Source organism: Macaca nemestrina, chromosome 2 (genome assembly GCF_043159975.1).
Source record: "Macaca nemestrina isolate mMacNem1 chromosome 2, mMacNem.hap1, whole genome shotgun sequence".
NCBI lineage: Eukaryota > Metazoa > Chordata > Mammalia > Primates > Cercopithecidae > Macaca > Macaca nemestrina.
In genome coordinates this window covers 42,915,003-42,931,335 of record NC_092126.1, presented here as the reverse complement: position 1 = coordinate 42,931,335, position 16,333 = coordinate 42,915,003, and the positions used below count along the sequence as shown (strand labels likewise).

At 43.8% G+C, this 16,333-nt stretch overlaps 1 protein-coding gene across 13 annotated transcripts in view; it reads right to left on the bottom strand.

Annotated features, from left to right (window-relative positions):
* LOC105469966 (calsyntenin 2) overlaps positions 1-16,333 on the bottom strand; it is a 643,989-nt gene that overhangs the window by 210,490 nt on the left and 417,166 nt on the right. Inside the window, exon 1 of one of the 13 annotated variants that reach the window (XM_011721614.3) lies at positions 8,470-8,732. The exons of the other annotated variants lie outside the window; for them this stretch is intronic. Within the exon in view, the coding sequence (XP_011719916.1) occupies positions 8,470-8,595 (126 nt within the window). The 5' untranslated portion in view covers positions 8,596-8,732. Of the gene's footprint in view, positions 1-8,469; positions 8,733-16,333 lie in introns of those variants that run through there. 13 annotated transcript variants of the gene reach the window in all.

The following is a 16,333-nucleotide window of genomic DNA, read 5'->3' as shown; positions in this document are numbered from 1 at the left end:
GATTTTCATTTTACAAAAGGGAACATGAGCTTTTATTCCTATACTAACTTCCTTTACCACATTTTAAAAGTAATTAGGTTCTGACCCAGTGACAAAGCAGACGCTCATTTATGATATAAAATGAAGAAAACGGTCAATCATAGTGCATTAGTCTATTTTCATGCTGCTATAAAAACTGCCTGAGATTGGGTAATTTATAAACGAAAAAGGTTTCATTGACCACAGTTCTGCATGGCTGAGGAGGCCTCAGGAAACTTACAATCATGGAGGAAGTGGAAGTAAACACGTCCTTCTTTACATGATGGCAGGAGAGAGAAGTGCAGAGGGAACTGGGGAGAAACCCCCTGTAAAATCACCTCGTAAGAACTCACACACTATCACAAGAGCAGAATGGGGGAACCACCCCCACAATCTAATCACCTCCCATGGGATCCCTCTCGCAACATGTGGGGGTTACAATTTGGATTATAATTCAAGATGAGAATTTGGGTGGGGACACAGGCAAACCATATCACACAGTAATGACAGCCAGTCTTGGCAAAGTCATGGGCATTCTATTTGTGCCAGAAGGAGGGGACTGGGAGAAGAGGGGAGAGACTGCCTGAGCTACAGGGAACATACCTGCGCATGTGCTTATGGATGTGTGTCTTTGACACAGTGGAACCTTTGGGGAAGGAATTTCCTCCAGTATGGGAAATAGAAGCAGGGCTGGCCTCACATATTAGGCAGATTGGGCTGTTATATATGTGGTGTGATTTGGAGCATAATATGAAGGTCTTCCTGTATGAAATTATATCCTTCACCCACTACTGAGGCCTACCTTCCTGTAATTGGGGAAAATATTTCAGTCCTTGGATAGATTTTAAAATAATTCTCTAAGAGAAAGAAAAATAGTGAAACTCATGTTGAGATGTACGTGACTAATAGCAGATCCCTTTGGGAGAACAGACTGATGCTGATGCCTAGTGGTGGTCAGCGGCTGGGGTGGGGGTAGTGCCCTGACCTGGACACAAGGATGAAGAAAGAAGAACATAAGGCAATTGAAAATGGTCTTTGCTGATTGACTCTAAATCAGGGCATGAATATAAGGGCGATCAGGGCAAGAGAAAGCCCCTTTAAACTGAAACACACTTTTTAAAAGTTGGAAAACTTGGTTTTGGGATTCAATGCACAAAGAAATGAGGCTCCAGAATTCAGCTCATCCAAGCTCATGGAACTAGACTGCAAAATGTGGTTTCTCTCTGAGAGTTTGAAACCAAAGAAGTAGAGCCATTACTTCCATGTTGGTAACTCTACCATTTCAAGAGTGGGGAAAGAACATTTCCAAGGTCAAAGCTCTATACTTGACCACAACTGGCAAACTTTGTATGTCTAGGAGGTAGAGCCAATACTCAGCACCTGTGACATTACTCTTCCTTTCCAATGACAGACAATGCTAACTTTCCGAGTGATAATCAATAACATTCCAAGTGACAGGCAATGCTAACTCATCAGAGCATCCTTCCTGCTTAGCCAATTTTTAGCCTCAGAATCCTTCTCAACCTAGCTCTCCAGGCTGCCAGAATTAGTTGATTGGACTTGTCTATTGGGTAAAAATTTATTTTCCTTTCTTGGTTAAAAGCAACGTAGAGACTCCACATATAAATACTTCAACAATTCCATCTCTATGCATTTTTTCCTGAAGAGGCAAATTAGGATAGGGTACTGTAGTATATATGTAGTAGGTCTATGACCATTTGATGAAAATTCCTGTGAAAAGAACACACAATCGACCCATGAACAATAATTCCTGAGAGTGAAGTGAAAGCAAGTATGACCTGGAGATTGTGAAGGTGTAATTTGCTAGGATTGCTCATTCCCTGTTGACTCTAGAAGAGAAATAATCCACTGAGGCCTTATCTATGCAGAGCTCCCGCCATGTTCAACAAGAAGAACACGTTGTAGTTTGTGTTTTATTGAATTTGCCTGATCGGAAAACAGCAGAATCATGACGAGTGAATATGTTCATACCAGGTTTAGGCCTTTAAGAAATGCCTGGAGCTCACCAGTATGGTGGGCTCTGGAGCACCTCCTTGTAAACAGTCATTAAACAAAACCACAGTGGGCTCAAGTTTCAGCAGTCCTGCCAAACCTGTTCAGATTCCAAAACCTTCTCTTATATTCCATGTCACCGGAAATGACCTAACCTCTCTTGTTTAACAAGGAAAAGTTCAATAGCAAAATGTATTTTCTTCTTGTTGTTGGTCTAGCAGGAGATGCCAAATAACAAATTTTTACTCCATGTTTCAGTCAATGGTGTTTATTGAGAAAACCATCAAGAAAAATAATTCTGTTCAAAATGTGTGTATGACTCTCAGGAGAAAACAGAACTTGGGCCCCTTTAAATAAAATAAAACAAAGCGTTAGTTCAGCCATGAAATAATTCTCAGAAAAGTTGTGAAAAATAAAAGTTAGAAAAGATGTTCTTTCAGTGTTTACTATCTGTTTATTAGAAGTAAAGAACAGCACAGTAGGCTAAGGCACTACTACAGGGAAATCTGTGCTACTAGTTTAGGTAAGGTAAGTGGATTGGGAGATGCAAGTTCCCAATATTAACCATTATTCCAGATTCTGGAGCATCTACCAAGAACCACACACACTTCCCTCTTTATCCATTCGCACAGTCCTCCCGATCACCTTCAAGGTTATTATCTCATTTTTGCAGGGGTGCACCATGAGATGCATGAGTCACTGGCCAAGAGTCACTATGGAGAGCGGGAGGCTGACTGTGAAAAGAGATTGAAAAGTAAGTTTTCAGTTCCAATTTTGGATAAGGATCAATAATGGCTTTGTCCAGAGTTTCTGTATATTTGACTCTTGTTCCTAAACTTGTTTATTTAACCCTCATAATTTCCTCCCACAAGTTCATTGAACAACTCCTCTGTTTAAAGCATTTGTCCACTGCTGGGAACATTGCCTGGAATATCTAAATGTGAAGAGCTGGAAACATGGGAAGTCAGAGCTCAGAAAAGGGTATAGATACATGGAGTGGGTTGAAAGGGAGCAACAACCAGAGTATGGGTCACCAGAATTAAGATGAGAGTGCCAGATACATGCTGTACCTACTTCATACATTCTCATTCTAGGCCTCTGTAGCTCTTTCCTAAATGAGAATACCCAAAAGAACTTGTTTGGGCTATTATATGCAAGGTGGCTGAGTGGACTTGGCAAATATGAAATTATAAATGTTATTAAACAGTGTGGTATCTGATGAATTGTATCGCTCACTCAACTGGCATAGAATAAACACCTTTCAGATAAAGAGAATCATCTGAATATTTGCAAGCCTAGGGGAATTAGAAATGGCACAAAAAGAGACAGCAGGGTTTGGGGCTGTGCCACCCCCTGCCATATCCCATATTCTGTGTATTGATTTGGAAGAGACTTCTGAATCTCTCCACTCACTTCTTTGGATGGAGACCCAGCGTGGGAAGCCATGCGTGGTTGCAGTAAGCTGAGATGATGGGCTATTATATCCAAGACTACCATATTGAATCAGCAAACACAGATAATTGAGTTACCTTCAGAATGATCATTCACAGTGAAAGGCTTTGAATTCCTTTAAATTAGGAGCAGCTGTGACTATAAAGTGCCATCCGGCAAACATATACATTCCCATCTCCAGCTCCATTCTGAAGAAGCTGAAGTCTGAAGTGGATTAAAAGCAGCTAGCAAGTCCGTTCCCTCTACCTACCCATTTGTCTCTGGAAAAATCCAAACAAAGCTGAGTGGCAGCCACACATGCTACTGCCTTTACACAAATGCACGGCCTTCTGCTCCATGCTTCTGGCCCCATGCCTTGTGCCAAAAATAATAATAATAATAATAAATCCACACATAATCACCAACAACAAATCCTGCATTAAAAAAGGCTATATCCACCTGGGCGCAGTGACTCATGGCTGTAATCCCAACACTTTGGGAGGCCGAGGCAGGTGGATCACCTGAGGTCTGGAGTTTGAGACCAGCCTGGCCAACATAGTGAGACCCCGTCTCTACAAAAAATTAGCTGGGCATGGTGGCAGGCGCCTGTAATCCCAGCTACTTGGGAGGCCGAAGCAGGAGAATCACTTGAACGGGGAAAGCGCAGGTTGCCGTGAGCCAAGATCGTGCCATTGCATTCTAGCCTGGGCAACAAGAGCAAAACTCCATCTTGAAAAAAAAAAGGCTATATCCACTCAATGCCACCCTGTCTTGGATCCCCCAAAACTACTTTTGGGGAACAAACTGGCAAGATCCAAACCTACTCCTCATGTAAGGAAAAAAGAGGAAAACAAAAGGCAAAAAGGCAAATGAGGATATGACACCATAAAGAACAGAACGTAAGCCACATGGTCTATACTGATTTCCTAGTCTTGACATGCCCTGAAAGCAGATGGCATTTTTTGGATACAGTTAGATGTGCCCAGACAGCTCATATGGTTCATTCCAAATGGCCTGCCCACTTGGAAATGCCAGAGCCCCATTTCTTTCTGTGCTTCTCCAGAGTCATCAGTGTCGAGAAGTCGGAACCCCCTCACCCAGCACCACTAACACAGCATGCATTTGCTTTTCAAAACCTCTAAGCACTGTGCTGCATGCTGGGGAAATAATGGTGAATAAGATGTGGGTCAACATTCATGGAGTGGTGGGGGAGATAAAGACAGGTCAATTCAATTTATGCACTGTGATGAGGTTTATATGTGCAAGCTGTTATGTGACCCAGAGGACAGGCAAGGAACCTAAGTGTGTCATCAGGGAAGGTACCCCAGGGGAGGTGGCCACTAGCTGGAATCTCAAGAGATGAGTAGAAATTAGTTAGAGAGTGGGGTAGTTGGACCCCAGTAGGAGGGTATTTCGGGTCAAAGGGATGGCACACAAAAACTCTACAGGCCAGCAAGACCATGGCACTTGTAGAAAACGGACTGGGTGTGATAGATTAGATTACTCTTCAGGAAATATTGACGCCCTCTCCTCCTGCCTCCTGGGGTTGTCTCTGGCATGCAACGTGACATTGGACTGGGAATATGACTTGTTTTGGCCATTGGTATGTTCACGGACATGACATGAGCACAGGCTTAATGTGTGCTTGTGCAGGCAGGCCCTGTCCTCTGTGCTCCTCCCTTTTGCCATGACAGCATCATGTCTTGGAAACCTCCAGGCCCAGCACAAGGAGGTGTGTGTAGAGCAGACTCGAATCTAATCTCAGCTGAGCTCAGCCTAAACTCCAGACGATGACACACATGGGAGTGGTAAATAAATGCTTACTGTTGTATGTCAGTGAACTCTGGGGTAGCTTGTTATGTAGCATTGCTGAAACTATAGCAGGTAAGGTGAAGTATAGGAAGAGAGGACTCTGGAGAAGAAAAAAGCTACCAATTATAGCCAACTGGAACAAATAGAAAAAAGACAAAGGAAGCAAAAATGACTCTGAGGCTTGGGGCGGGGACTGCCTTCTTTTGGGTAGTCACCCGTGCCTGGCACCTAGCACAGTTCTGAGCACAGAGCAGCTCCTCGGTCAAGACCAGTGAATTACCAAACCAACCAGTCCTCAGCCAGGGCCAGGGAGTTACACACACATCAGCAACAAAGACTTTGCAGCCTGGATCAAAACACTCATAGGCAAAATTTTTGCTATGGTCGCAGCCTAGAAACTCTTTCAAGTTAGAATAACCATATAAACTTACTCAGTGTAACTAGAACTTGGATGAACATGAAAGAAAAGACAAACTCATATTATAATTATATTTTGTCTGGAATTTTCAGGCTTAAGAAAAATCTCCCAAGCCTCTAATATAGATAATATTGGATACAATAAAATGCCCAGTCACGGATTTCAGAAATACTTCTTCAGTAAACATTTATTAAGCACTCTATACGCACTGCATTGATAGTCCCTGGAAGATACAAGCTGACTCTTTAAGATGGTTTTTTAAAAAGTACAGACATATGTGCAATCTTACTTCAAGTACACCAGCACCACAATTTTTTGTTGAGCTAACCTCATAGTAACCAGTGTTGTGGTTTGCCTTGAAATGAGCTTTCTTAAGGCGTAGTAGATTTAGCTATTCTTAGGATCACTAGAATTGAGAATCAAAAGGTTATCAGAGCCACTGATGATATTCAGAAGGAATGCACCTAACAAAACTCCAGCAGCATCCTCTTCTAGCAGAGCTGGGGGGTAGTTTTCATTTTACTTTTTCAGGGCTCTCTGGGGCAGCCTCTGTGGTGAATGAAAGGAGAGCAGTGAGCCTGGGAGATGAGAGCCAAGAGCCAGGGCCCATGGGATGAGGTATGGGAAACAAATTCTACAGAAAGATAAAGTCAGGGAAGAAACTGGGGAAGATGGCCACAAAAGCATACCCTGCCTCTGTGCTCTTTATACAATGTGACTTTGACTACTCCTCCCATGTGGGAAGGCTTGTGACCACAATGGAAATGATGCCACATGAATTCCAGGCCTTCGCCATTAAAGGCAACATAGTTTCAACCTGGTTCTCCTGTGATACTGGCCTTTGGGGCCCTGAGACACCATGTGAGCATCTGAGTGCCCTGAGACTGCCGTGTTCTGTGGAAGCCCAAACCACATGCAGAGGCTGCAAGATGTTCTGGCCACAGTCCCAGCTTTGTTCCAGATGACAGCCAGCGTCGGCTGCTGGGCCTGTGTATGGAGACAGCTTTGGACAATTCCAGGCCCTGGGTTCAGGTTACCCCTAGCCATTGTGTCTTCCTAGTGAGGACTCCAGACATGAGGAGCAGGGGCAAATCATCCCTGCTATGTTTCTTCGAAAGTCCACAAAACCCAGAAATGATCATTGCTTTCTCTCACTATGCATTGTTACATGGCATAACTGGAATAGGAACATGACGGGGGCTGCCTCCCTAGTCTTCCTTTGTGCTCTCCGCAGTGAAAGGTGAGCAAGTCATCGGAAGTGTATCTTACACAAGCTGGAAGTGTATCTTCCAGACCCCAAGCAGAAACAAAAGCATACGAAAGAAGCACAAATATGTTTCACTGTACAGGACCTAGAAAGATACTCATCCCTTTAGAAAAGTGGTTCTCAACTGAGAGTGATTTTGCCCCCCCCAAGAGACATTTGGCAATCTGGACACATTTTTGAGTGTCACAACTTAAGGGGGTGGTGCTATTGTCATCTAGTGGGCAGGGGCCGGGGTGCTGCTAAACATCTTGCAATACACAGGACAGTCCCTGGGTAACAAAGAATTATCCAGTCCATAATGTCAATAGTGTCGACGTTGAGAGACTCTGCTTTAGAAGACAGTAACCACTCATAGCTGGGCAATTTGCTGAGAATCTTCCATTTTCACAAAGGAATGCTACCTGGGCCAGGAAGACAAGGCTATGTATGACAAGGTATAACTGAAGACTTTTTCTTCTCTTTCAGATGTTCAATAAGTGAGGCAGGCTGTCTACCCCAGGGTGCCCAGCTCCCACAATGTCCTCACTGAACCTTGCCTTCCACACCAGGCTCCCTTGAAAACACAGCAATTAACCACCTGCTCTCAGACTCACTCTGGAGGACTGCTTCTCTTGAAAAAATATTGTATATATACATATAAAATATATATTCACTAAGGATAGTAAATTTTAGGACAGTGTCTGCTGCACGTGGCCAGGACATTTTTACTGTAGTAAAAGCTATCTAATTTCAATGGATCACAGACTAACTTCTTTGACAAAAAGCCACTGGAGGTGTGGGGCCCCCAGGGGTCCACTACCACCAATAATTGAACACAGTGTGCAAGGGCCTGAGCTGAGTGCTGTGTTTTGAGTGAAAGAAGGTGTAAGCAGACTGTCCTCCAAACTGCTGGGGTGTTTTCAGGTGGCTGGATACAAACCTTCTTCTTCAGCAAGATTTACACCCTGTTTACTTTCAACAGCAAGGAGAAAGTGCGGCTGAAAGTCCCCTTCACTTTTACAGTGAGGGTGCAGCCTCCCTGGCTGATTTATGGGCCTGCTCATTCCGACACCATCGACACTATCGGCAATTGCTCTGCAGGATACACCCTCTGCAAGGCAAGCAACGTGGGGCCGAGGTCAGAGGCACATTCAGCAGGAATCAAGGCCAGTGGCCAAATTCCCAGCTGAGACTTCTAGAGGAGGACTGTGCAATAGTGTTGGAAACCATGCCAAGACAAAATATAAGGAAAGGATGAAAGTCTTATGAGACTGTCAATGTTTTCCAAAATAAAAAGAGCTCCTTTCTCTCTGATTATGCAAGCAATTGTGCTCATTGGGGGAAAAAAAGGACTTTAGATAATATGGAGCAATAAAAAGGAAATAAAAGTATCATATGGAAAAAAAGGGTCAGGGAGAGTAATTTTATGCTGGAGAAACCTAGCAAACACTACCTCAACCAGGTGGTCAAGGTCAACATCGACAGTGATAAGTCAGGTACTTTGATATAACATGATGAAAATGGCACTTACCATTGTTGTCTTCCTCTTCAAAACCCATAACCTCAGTCTAATCATGAAAAAGTCATGAGGCAAGTCCCAGTTGAGGGGCATTCTTCGAAATACCTGACCAGTATACTTCAAAACTATCAAAGTCATCAAAAACAAGGGAGGTCTGAAAGATTATCACTGCCAAGAAGTGTCTAAGGAGACATGACAGCTAAATGGAATGTGCTGTCCTAAATGAGGCCCTGGATAAGAAAAAGGACATTAGGTAAAAAGTTAGGAAATCTGAATGTGGTGCTGACTACAGCTATCAATAACATATAAATATCAAATCATGAATTATATCGAATGTACCACATCAGTATAAGATGTTAACAATAGGGTGCACTGGGAGTGGGTTTATGAGAACTCTCTGTACCATCATTTGAAATTTTTATGTAAATCTGAAACTGCTCTAAAAAAATAAAGTTATTAAACAACAAAAGGAAAGGAAAAATCATCCATAATTGTGTCTTCCAGGCATAACTACTGTTAACAACATGGTTTATAGTCTTCTCTTTGCATATACAATCATTCTATGCATATACAGATTATTTGCATTTTTTAACCCAGATAAAGGTTATTCTATAGTTATGTTTTCTAATCCTTTTCATTCCACTCTGGCCCTCATTTGCAAAGCTGGCCGGTATACATTACTATCATATTCCATAACCAGGGGAAGGTGATGTATATGTAAGAAGTGCATTAGAATATCTTAAACTCAGGCATACTTAGCCTGGGCTAAGATAAAATGCATATTTTAGGAGGACATCTGCTAGGCAAGGACTAGTTTAAACGATCTTATAAAGGATACATGCAGCCTATAGGAGAAGGGGAGGGAAAGGAGCCCAGACTTGTACCATTATATTATATGGCACTCCCTTAACAAGTACATTTCTTTCAAATCTCATGGAAATCCTGCAATATCATGTGCTCATTTTCAGGAAAGAAAACTGGGGCTCTGAGGGATATCTGTGACTTGCCCAAAGTCACACATCCAAATAACACTTAGTGTGTGCTAGAGCCAGTGTCTGGACCCACATCCAATTCTAAAACCTGGGCTCTTTTTCCTGCATAAGGCAGTGTTGTTGCTTGGACTAAGTCAACCTTCTAGAGATAAGAACACTAAGAACAAATGAGTATATGACTTAGCACAGTTCAGCCACTATAACAATGTTCATTAACCATGTCATGTGTAATTGTTTTTGCATAGTTTGAGTATTTGAGTGGTATATGTAGCTCTATGTGTACCTTGGGGAACCACAGGGCAAATGTAATTTAGCTAAGGATAGAACATCTAAGCCTCTGTTTCAAGGCCCCCATAGTTCTGAGGTAGCACAACACCAGGCTGGATACAAAGATTCCTGGTTCTCAACCCCAGGGATCTCATTTAGTAGGTCTAGTTTATGGCCTGGGGGAATTGGTAGTTTTTTAAGCTACCCAGGTGACACTGATGCATAGTCAGATTTGAAAACCAATGGGATGGATGGGCCCTTCTAGATTTGAGATTCTAAGAGTAAGTGATTAGCAAATTAAATCCCTGTAATGATTCTTCACAAATCTCACTATAATTCCAAAGGGCCTCTTCTGGTCTTAATACCATTTCCTTGGAGAAAGAGGGTGGGGAAGAGAGAAAGAGAAAGAACCACAGTGTGCTAGCATTCTTCTATCCTCCACACAGAACATTGGTCATGGGGGAAGGATTCTTGAAATTTCAAAAAGACACAAATAGTCCAAATGGGAAAAATTTCCCTGAGAACCTTTGACCTGACCCTTTAAGGTACAGACAAGGTACCAAAGTTATGAGAACCATGCTTAAATCTGGACTGTCCACCTTGAGCCCACACATGAGCCAGCTTCCAAGGAGCAGATGGTGTGGCTGTGGGTCACATCTGCCAGCACAGGGCAGCCTCACCCAGATGTGCCACTGCACAGTGTGACACATTCCTACTCCCTCCTAGTAGAGCAGCCTAGGTGGGTCTGTGTCAGGCGGCAGGAACACTCATCTGTGCTCCCCACCTCATTAGATGACAGCCCGTAAAGCCCACCCCAGTGTCTAGAAAGCACAGATAAGCTCCTTCAGTGCATGTTGGATTAAGATAGCAGCTGGCCAGGCTATAAGGGAGAAAGGAGGGTGCTGCATCTGCACACTGAGCATCTTCAGATCTGGACAAAGGACCACCAACACTTCCCCTTCTGGTCTCCAAGATGTGGACCTCAGAAAGGAAAAGCCTGTGCGAACTAGTGACCAGGCCTATGCGGTAAAGTCACCAGACAATCTCATAGGGTCCCCACAAATAAGAGCTCTCTGAAAAGCTCAGTGCCACACAACACCTGACAATTCTGAGTGCACCATTCCGTGAGTGCCACTGAGGCCACAGGGGACCTGGACATTTTCTGTGTATTTCCCAGTTTCATTCTTTCTGCCACCCTTGTGAGAAAGATGGCATTACTCTTCCTTTATAGATGAGGCTCCGAGGGCTAATAACACTGGCTGTAGAGCATTGATAGAGCTGAGACTTGAACACAGGCATGAGCTGCGTCGACTTACAGAAGCGACCCTGAGGTGATGTTATAGATTCAGATTTTATTCCAAGAGCTATGGCATCACAGACAGACTTATGACCCTAGACTTGCATTTCAAATAGATTTCACTGGCTGCAGTACAGAGAAGAAAGTGGAGTGAATGCAGATGGAGATCTATCACTAAGTTTCTTAAAGGATAGGGGAGGGGAGAGAGAAAGAGAGAGAGAGAGAGAGATCAGTCAGAGAAAGAAAACCAGGGTGCTGGTGCTGTCCCAGGGCCTGAAGGTCAATGACCTTCTGCATCAGAAGGTGCTCTTAAAATTCAGATTCCTGAGCCCAACTCAGACACACTCCAAGGGAGAAAGCCTGGAAATCGGCATGTTCAATGATTTAACATCAAGAGCTTGGGCCCTGGATCTAGAGTGCCTTTGTTTCCCCCCAGCTCCGTCACTCCTTAGCTCCATGACTCCAGACAAGAGAGTTGCTCTCTTGGTAAGCTGGGCATCATGCTAGTCTCTGCCCCGTGTGGAAGTTATAAGTGTTAAATCAGTTAATACACACAAACCCTATAAACTAATTCTAGGCCATGAGTAAGAGCTCAATTAGTATCCAAAGACTTCTGAAGGGGCCATTGCTGATTAAATAATCAGCTGGTGGAGTCTCAATTTCCATGACACCCCTGCAGAGATGCTTTAGTTGTGGACCTAATCGGGGGCTCAAGAAATCCTACTGAAGGCGAGGCCAGCCCTATGACCTGGTCGTATCTCCATTAGCTGTGACACCTACCAATACCTACTTCCTCCCATGCGGATTCAGGCATGAAGGCAGCATCTTAACTGTTGTGTGTTGCATTGTGTCCCCTAAAAGAAATCCTAACTCCCTGGTACCTGTGAATGCAACCTTATTTGAAAATATAGGATCTTTGCAGGTGATTAAGTAGAAATACAGTCATTGGTGTGGGTCCTATTCCAATATAATTGGTGTCCGTAACAGAAGAGGAGATTTGGACACAAAGGGACAGAATGTAAAGAAGACAATACAAAGACACAGAGAGAATACCATTGACAAGCCAAGGAATGCCTGGGGCTATGAGAAGCTAAGAGAGAGGCCTGGAACAGATCCTTCTGCACAGCCCTCAGAAGGAACTAAACGTGACAACATCTTGATTTTGGAGTTCCAGGCTCAAGAGCCAATGAATTTCTGTAGTTGAAACTAACCAGTTTGTGTTTGTTTCAACAGATCCAAGAAATAAATATATACAATAACCTAGAATGGGCAGTAACTGAGGCTCTAGAATTAGAAAGGCTGAGTGACAGCTCCCAAGAAGTAAGCCTCACATTCCTGAAATCTGGATCCTGTAATCCAGCCTGCTGAGCATCAAGTGAGGCAGCGGCCCTCCAGAGACTGCAGAATTGCTACTGATGGGGAGGAAACAGCTGTTCAGCTCTCCCCTCACCTGTTCATCTTCTTGAGCTATTGGCCCGGGTGGGGAAGGTAGGCGGGGGATGGGAGTATAAGGACAAAGAAGCATTAGCCCCTGCCTCACCTATGAAGCTGTGCCATTTGGTTCCTGATAACTGAAGGGTACTCAGCAGCCCTGTTAGTCCATTGTCCAGTGAATGCCGAACAGCCTTTGGCAACCAGTTCTCTGCAGCACAGTCCACACAAAGCAGCAGCAAATGGTTCCATGAAAAAAGATACAAAAGCTCTCCCCTCCAGGACTTTAGCTTTTATTACATTGAAAGCAGTTGGTTTTCAACAAAGTCTTGGCAAGTCTATGCCAGCTCTGACAGGCTGATGAAAGCTGGGGTGTCTGCGTCCTTGGCAGAGGGTAAGTTCCCAATCCCACCCTGGCTAGGCAGGGGGCTCTATGACAGATGGAGTCCCAGAATCTGGGTGCTAAACAGTGAGAGAGTTCTGCCATGCCCTAGGGCTTGCACACCTCAGGAGATTCTCTGAGCCTGAAAAACCAGGAATGAGAAACTCTGAGACCCCTAGAAGGGTGCTCAAGATCCTTTATGATTCTTCCTTAACCACAGTCCAGCCTCATCTCCTTCGCTGTTGCCCTGGGCTCCAGAAATACTGAGTAATTGGTTGTTCCACCTGAGTTTAAATCCTGTCTCTACCACATGGCTGCTTTGTGAGCTTGGTTTCCACCTGTGTGAAATGAAGAACTGCATATCAATTCTATATGGCTACTATAAGGATGACATGAAATAAAAAGTTTAAAATGCCTTCACAGTGCCCAGCACACAGTCAGCATTCCATGGTAGCTAGTACTGATCATCAACAACTCATTCATCAATAACCTGATTCATCAGTATGTGGCCCACAAATAACGGCCAGTTGACAACAGATTTACCAATAATCAACAGAGCAGTCATCGGCTCCTTCATCCTAGTTTTTCAATTGATTCCAAAGCCCCAACCCTGACACGGCAAAAGACTAAAGAGCAATTTTCTGGTGTCTAGTTTAACTTAGACTTGGTGTGGCTTGGAGCCCAGTTCTATGGGACGGGAGGGGTCCTAACAGCAGTGCAGATCAGATGAAAGAAGGCCATCAGGGACACTCCGTCTCTCCACTGCCATACACAAGCACGCAGCCACACTCAAGGCTTTTGCTAGTTCATTTCTTCCTCTCCTCTCTGAAGGACTGACTTCCCTAAACCCATGACTCCAAAATTACAGGCGTATGATTGAATTAATTTTAGCATTGCAGGAACCAGCAGACACTTGGAAAGATCTTTGTAAGTAATTGTATTCTCCCTTGTCTTCATTACAAATAATAGTAATCAGTGAGAAATGCAGTCTCCAAGGCTTGCAATCTGACTTCTGTCTTCAACTCTCTTTGAAACTGTAGCTGTCTTTTACGTCTTAGGATATTGCAGACCCAGGTCCTGTGGAGGAGGGGAGGGTCCCAGAACTGGGGGTTGCACTGTGCCTTTTGGCTCAGGTCAGATAACAGTCACTTCCAGGCTCACTGGGGCTTTTTTTTTTTTTTTTTTTTTTTGCCTTTCACATCTTCTGAGCAAATGCACACATCTCTGAGTTTCCCTATCTGCTGCCTGCCATATTCAACTATTTTTAAGAAGAGAAGGTGGTACTGAAATTTATATTTCTTTAACTACTACCACCATATAGTACATGATCCTTGAATGGGAAATTTTGTGCCTTGACTCCACTTCCTGCCACCAAAAAAGTCACCAGGTCCAAAGGGCCTAGATGGCCAAGGCAGACTGCCCATCCCACGCTTGGATTTTAATCAAGACCAGGGCGCAACTTAATACTCACAGAGTTGGAGATGTAGCAGCCTTTATCAGGTAGAGGGTGAAGATTCTCCAGCTTATGAGGCCCCACCAAGGCAACTTTCAGCCAAATAAATGTCCAACTAGGGCAAGGATCCAGTTGCTCCTTTGAGAGCCCCCCTTTGCCATTCCTCTATGGAGATTTATACCCTCCTGGACTCAGCCAGCTCCCCTGGAGACAAGGCTCTGTATTTGCCTGTCCAAGAGGTAGCAACAAATGATAACAATGACTGCACATTCCTGAGGTTCTGGGGTAAATACAACATTGATTTCCAGGGTCAGCTTCCCAGATTGCTGGACTGGCTTCAAGCCTGATTGCCCATTGATTCCCACACCTTCCTTCCAACTTCGGCCTGTTGACATTCAGCTCAAACTCCAAGGCTCATCTTATCTGATACCTTCTGTTTCCACTCCACTTCTGTTGCCCCCTCTTCTGTGAAGCTTTCTTGATTGCTCTGGGATAAATTAGTGATCCTTCTCTCAGCTTCACAAGGAGGAATGTCCCTTTATTCTGTCATTTAGCAGAACATATTGAAATTATTTTTGTTCACGGGCCTCCCCATGTGTCTCCTCATCAGGTGCTGTAAGGAGGGGACCGTGTCCCTCCATTTGTGACTCCACAGTCCAGTCCAGGGCCTGGCACAGAGCAGTTCTTTAGCAAATATTGTGTGCTCGCTATTCGCAGAAAAGCAAATGTACTAGTAATACAGAGCAGAAACTTTCAGCTGGGCAGTGACGAATGAGACCACCAACACTGTTCTTTCATTTTTATTCTTGAGAGCTGCCACAAGTCCTCCATTTATTCAGGTCACAGCCATGGGAATGCGTCATTTCTCTGTGGCTGGAGTGGTGACTGTTTTTTCTTCTAGAAAGCTTTTCTGTAATGAATGATAAGCAATGACTTCATGATAAAACTTCCTCCCTCTAGGGTAGCATTTGGATGCTCTTCTTGATGTACCTTTATATGTACTATCTCCAAAAAGTTGTGACACCCCTCTGGAAATAAGAGCATTTTCATTTTGTAGATGAGGAAACTGAGGTCCAAGAAGTTAAGCAGCTATATCCAAGGTCACATAGAGGGCTAAGTCAAAATGAGGCTTCTACCACCTACCTTCTTCTCTTGCTCTTTCCATAACAACAGTCTGCCTCTCCTTGGTCAAAGTGACATCATCCAGACATCAAATCCATGTGCAATTTTTTTTCATGTTTCTCCAGCCCTTATCTGATCTGCTCCTAAAAGTATCAACAGCAGACTGAATATGGAGCTGCAAGTATTTTTGGGGTCAGTGTTTCAGCCCTAACAACTTTCTTTTATTTATTTTTATTTTTTTATATTATTATTATTATTATTATTATACTTTAAGTTCTAGGGTACATGTGCATAACGTGCAGGTTTGTTACATATGTATACTTGTGCCATGTTGGTGTGCTGCACCCATCAACTCGTCAGCACCCATCAACTCGTCATTTACATCAGGTATAACTCCCGATGCAATCCCTCCCCTCTACCCCCTCCCCATGATAGGCCCCCGTTTGTGATGTTCCCCTTCCCGAGTCCAAGTGATCTCCTTGTTCAGTTCCCACCTATAACTGAGAACATGCGGTGTTTGGTTTTCTGTTCTTGCGATAGTTTGCTGAGAATGATGGTTTCCAGCTGCATCCATGTCCCTACAAAGGACACAAACTCATCCTTTTTGATGGCTGCATAGTATTCCATGGTGTATATGTGCCACATTTTCTTAATCCAGTCTGTCACTGATGGACATTTGGGTTGATTCCAAGTCTTTGCTATTGTGAATAGTGCCGCAATAAACATACGTGTGCATGTGTCTTTATAGCAGCATGATTTATAATCCTTTGGGTATATACCCAGTAATGGGATGGCTGGGTCATATGGTACTTCTAGTTCTAGATCCTTGAGGAATCGCCACACTGTTTTCCATAATGGTTGAACTAGTTTACAATCCCACCAACAGTGTAAAAGTGTTCCTATTTCTCCACATCCTCTCCAGCACCTGTTGT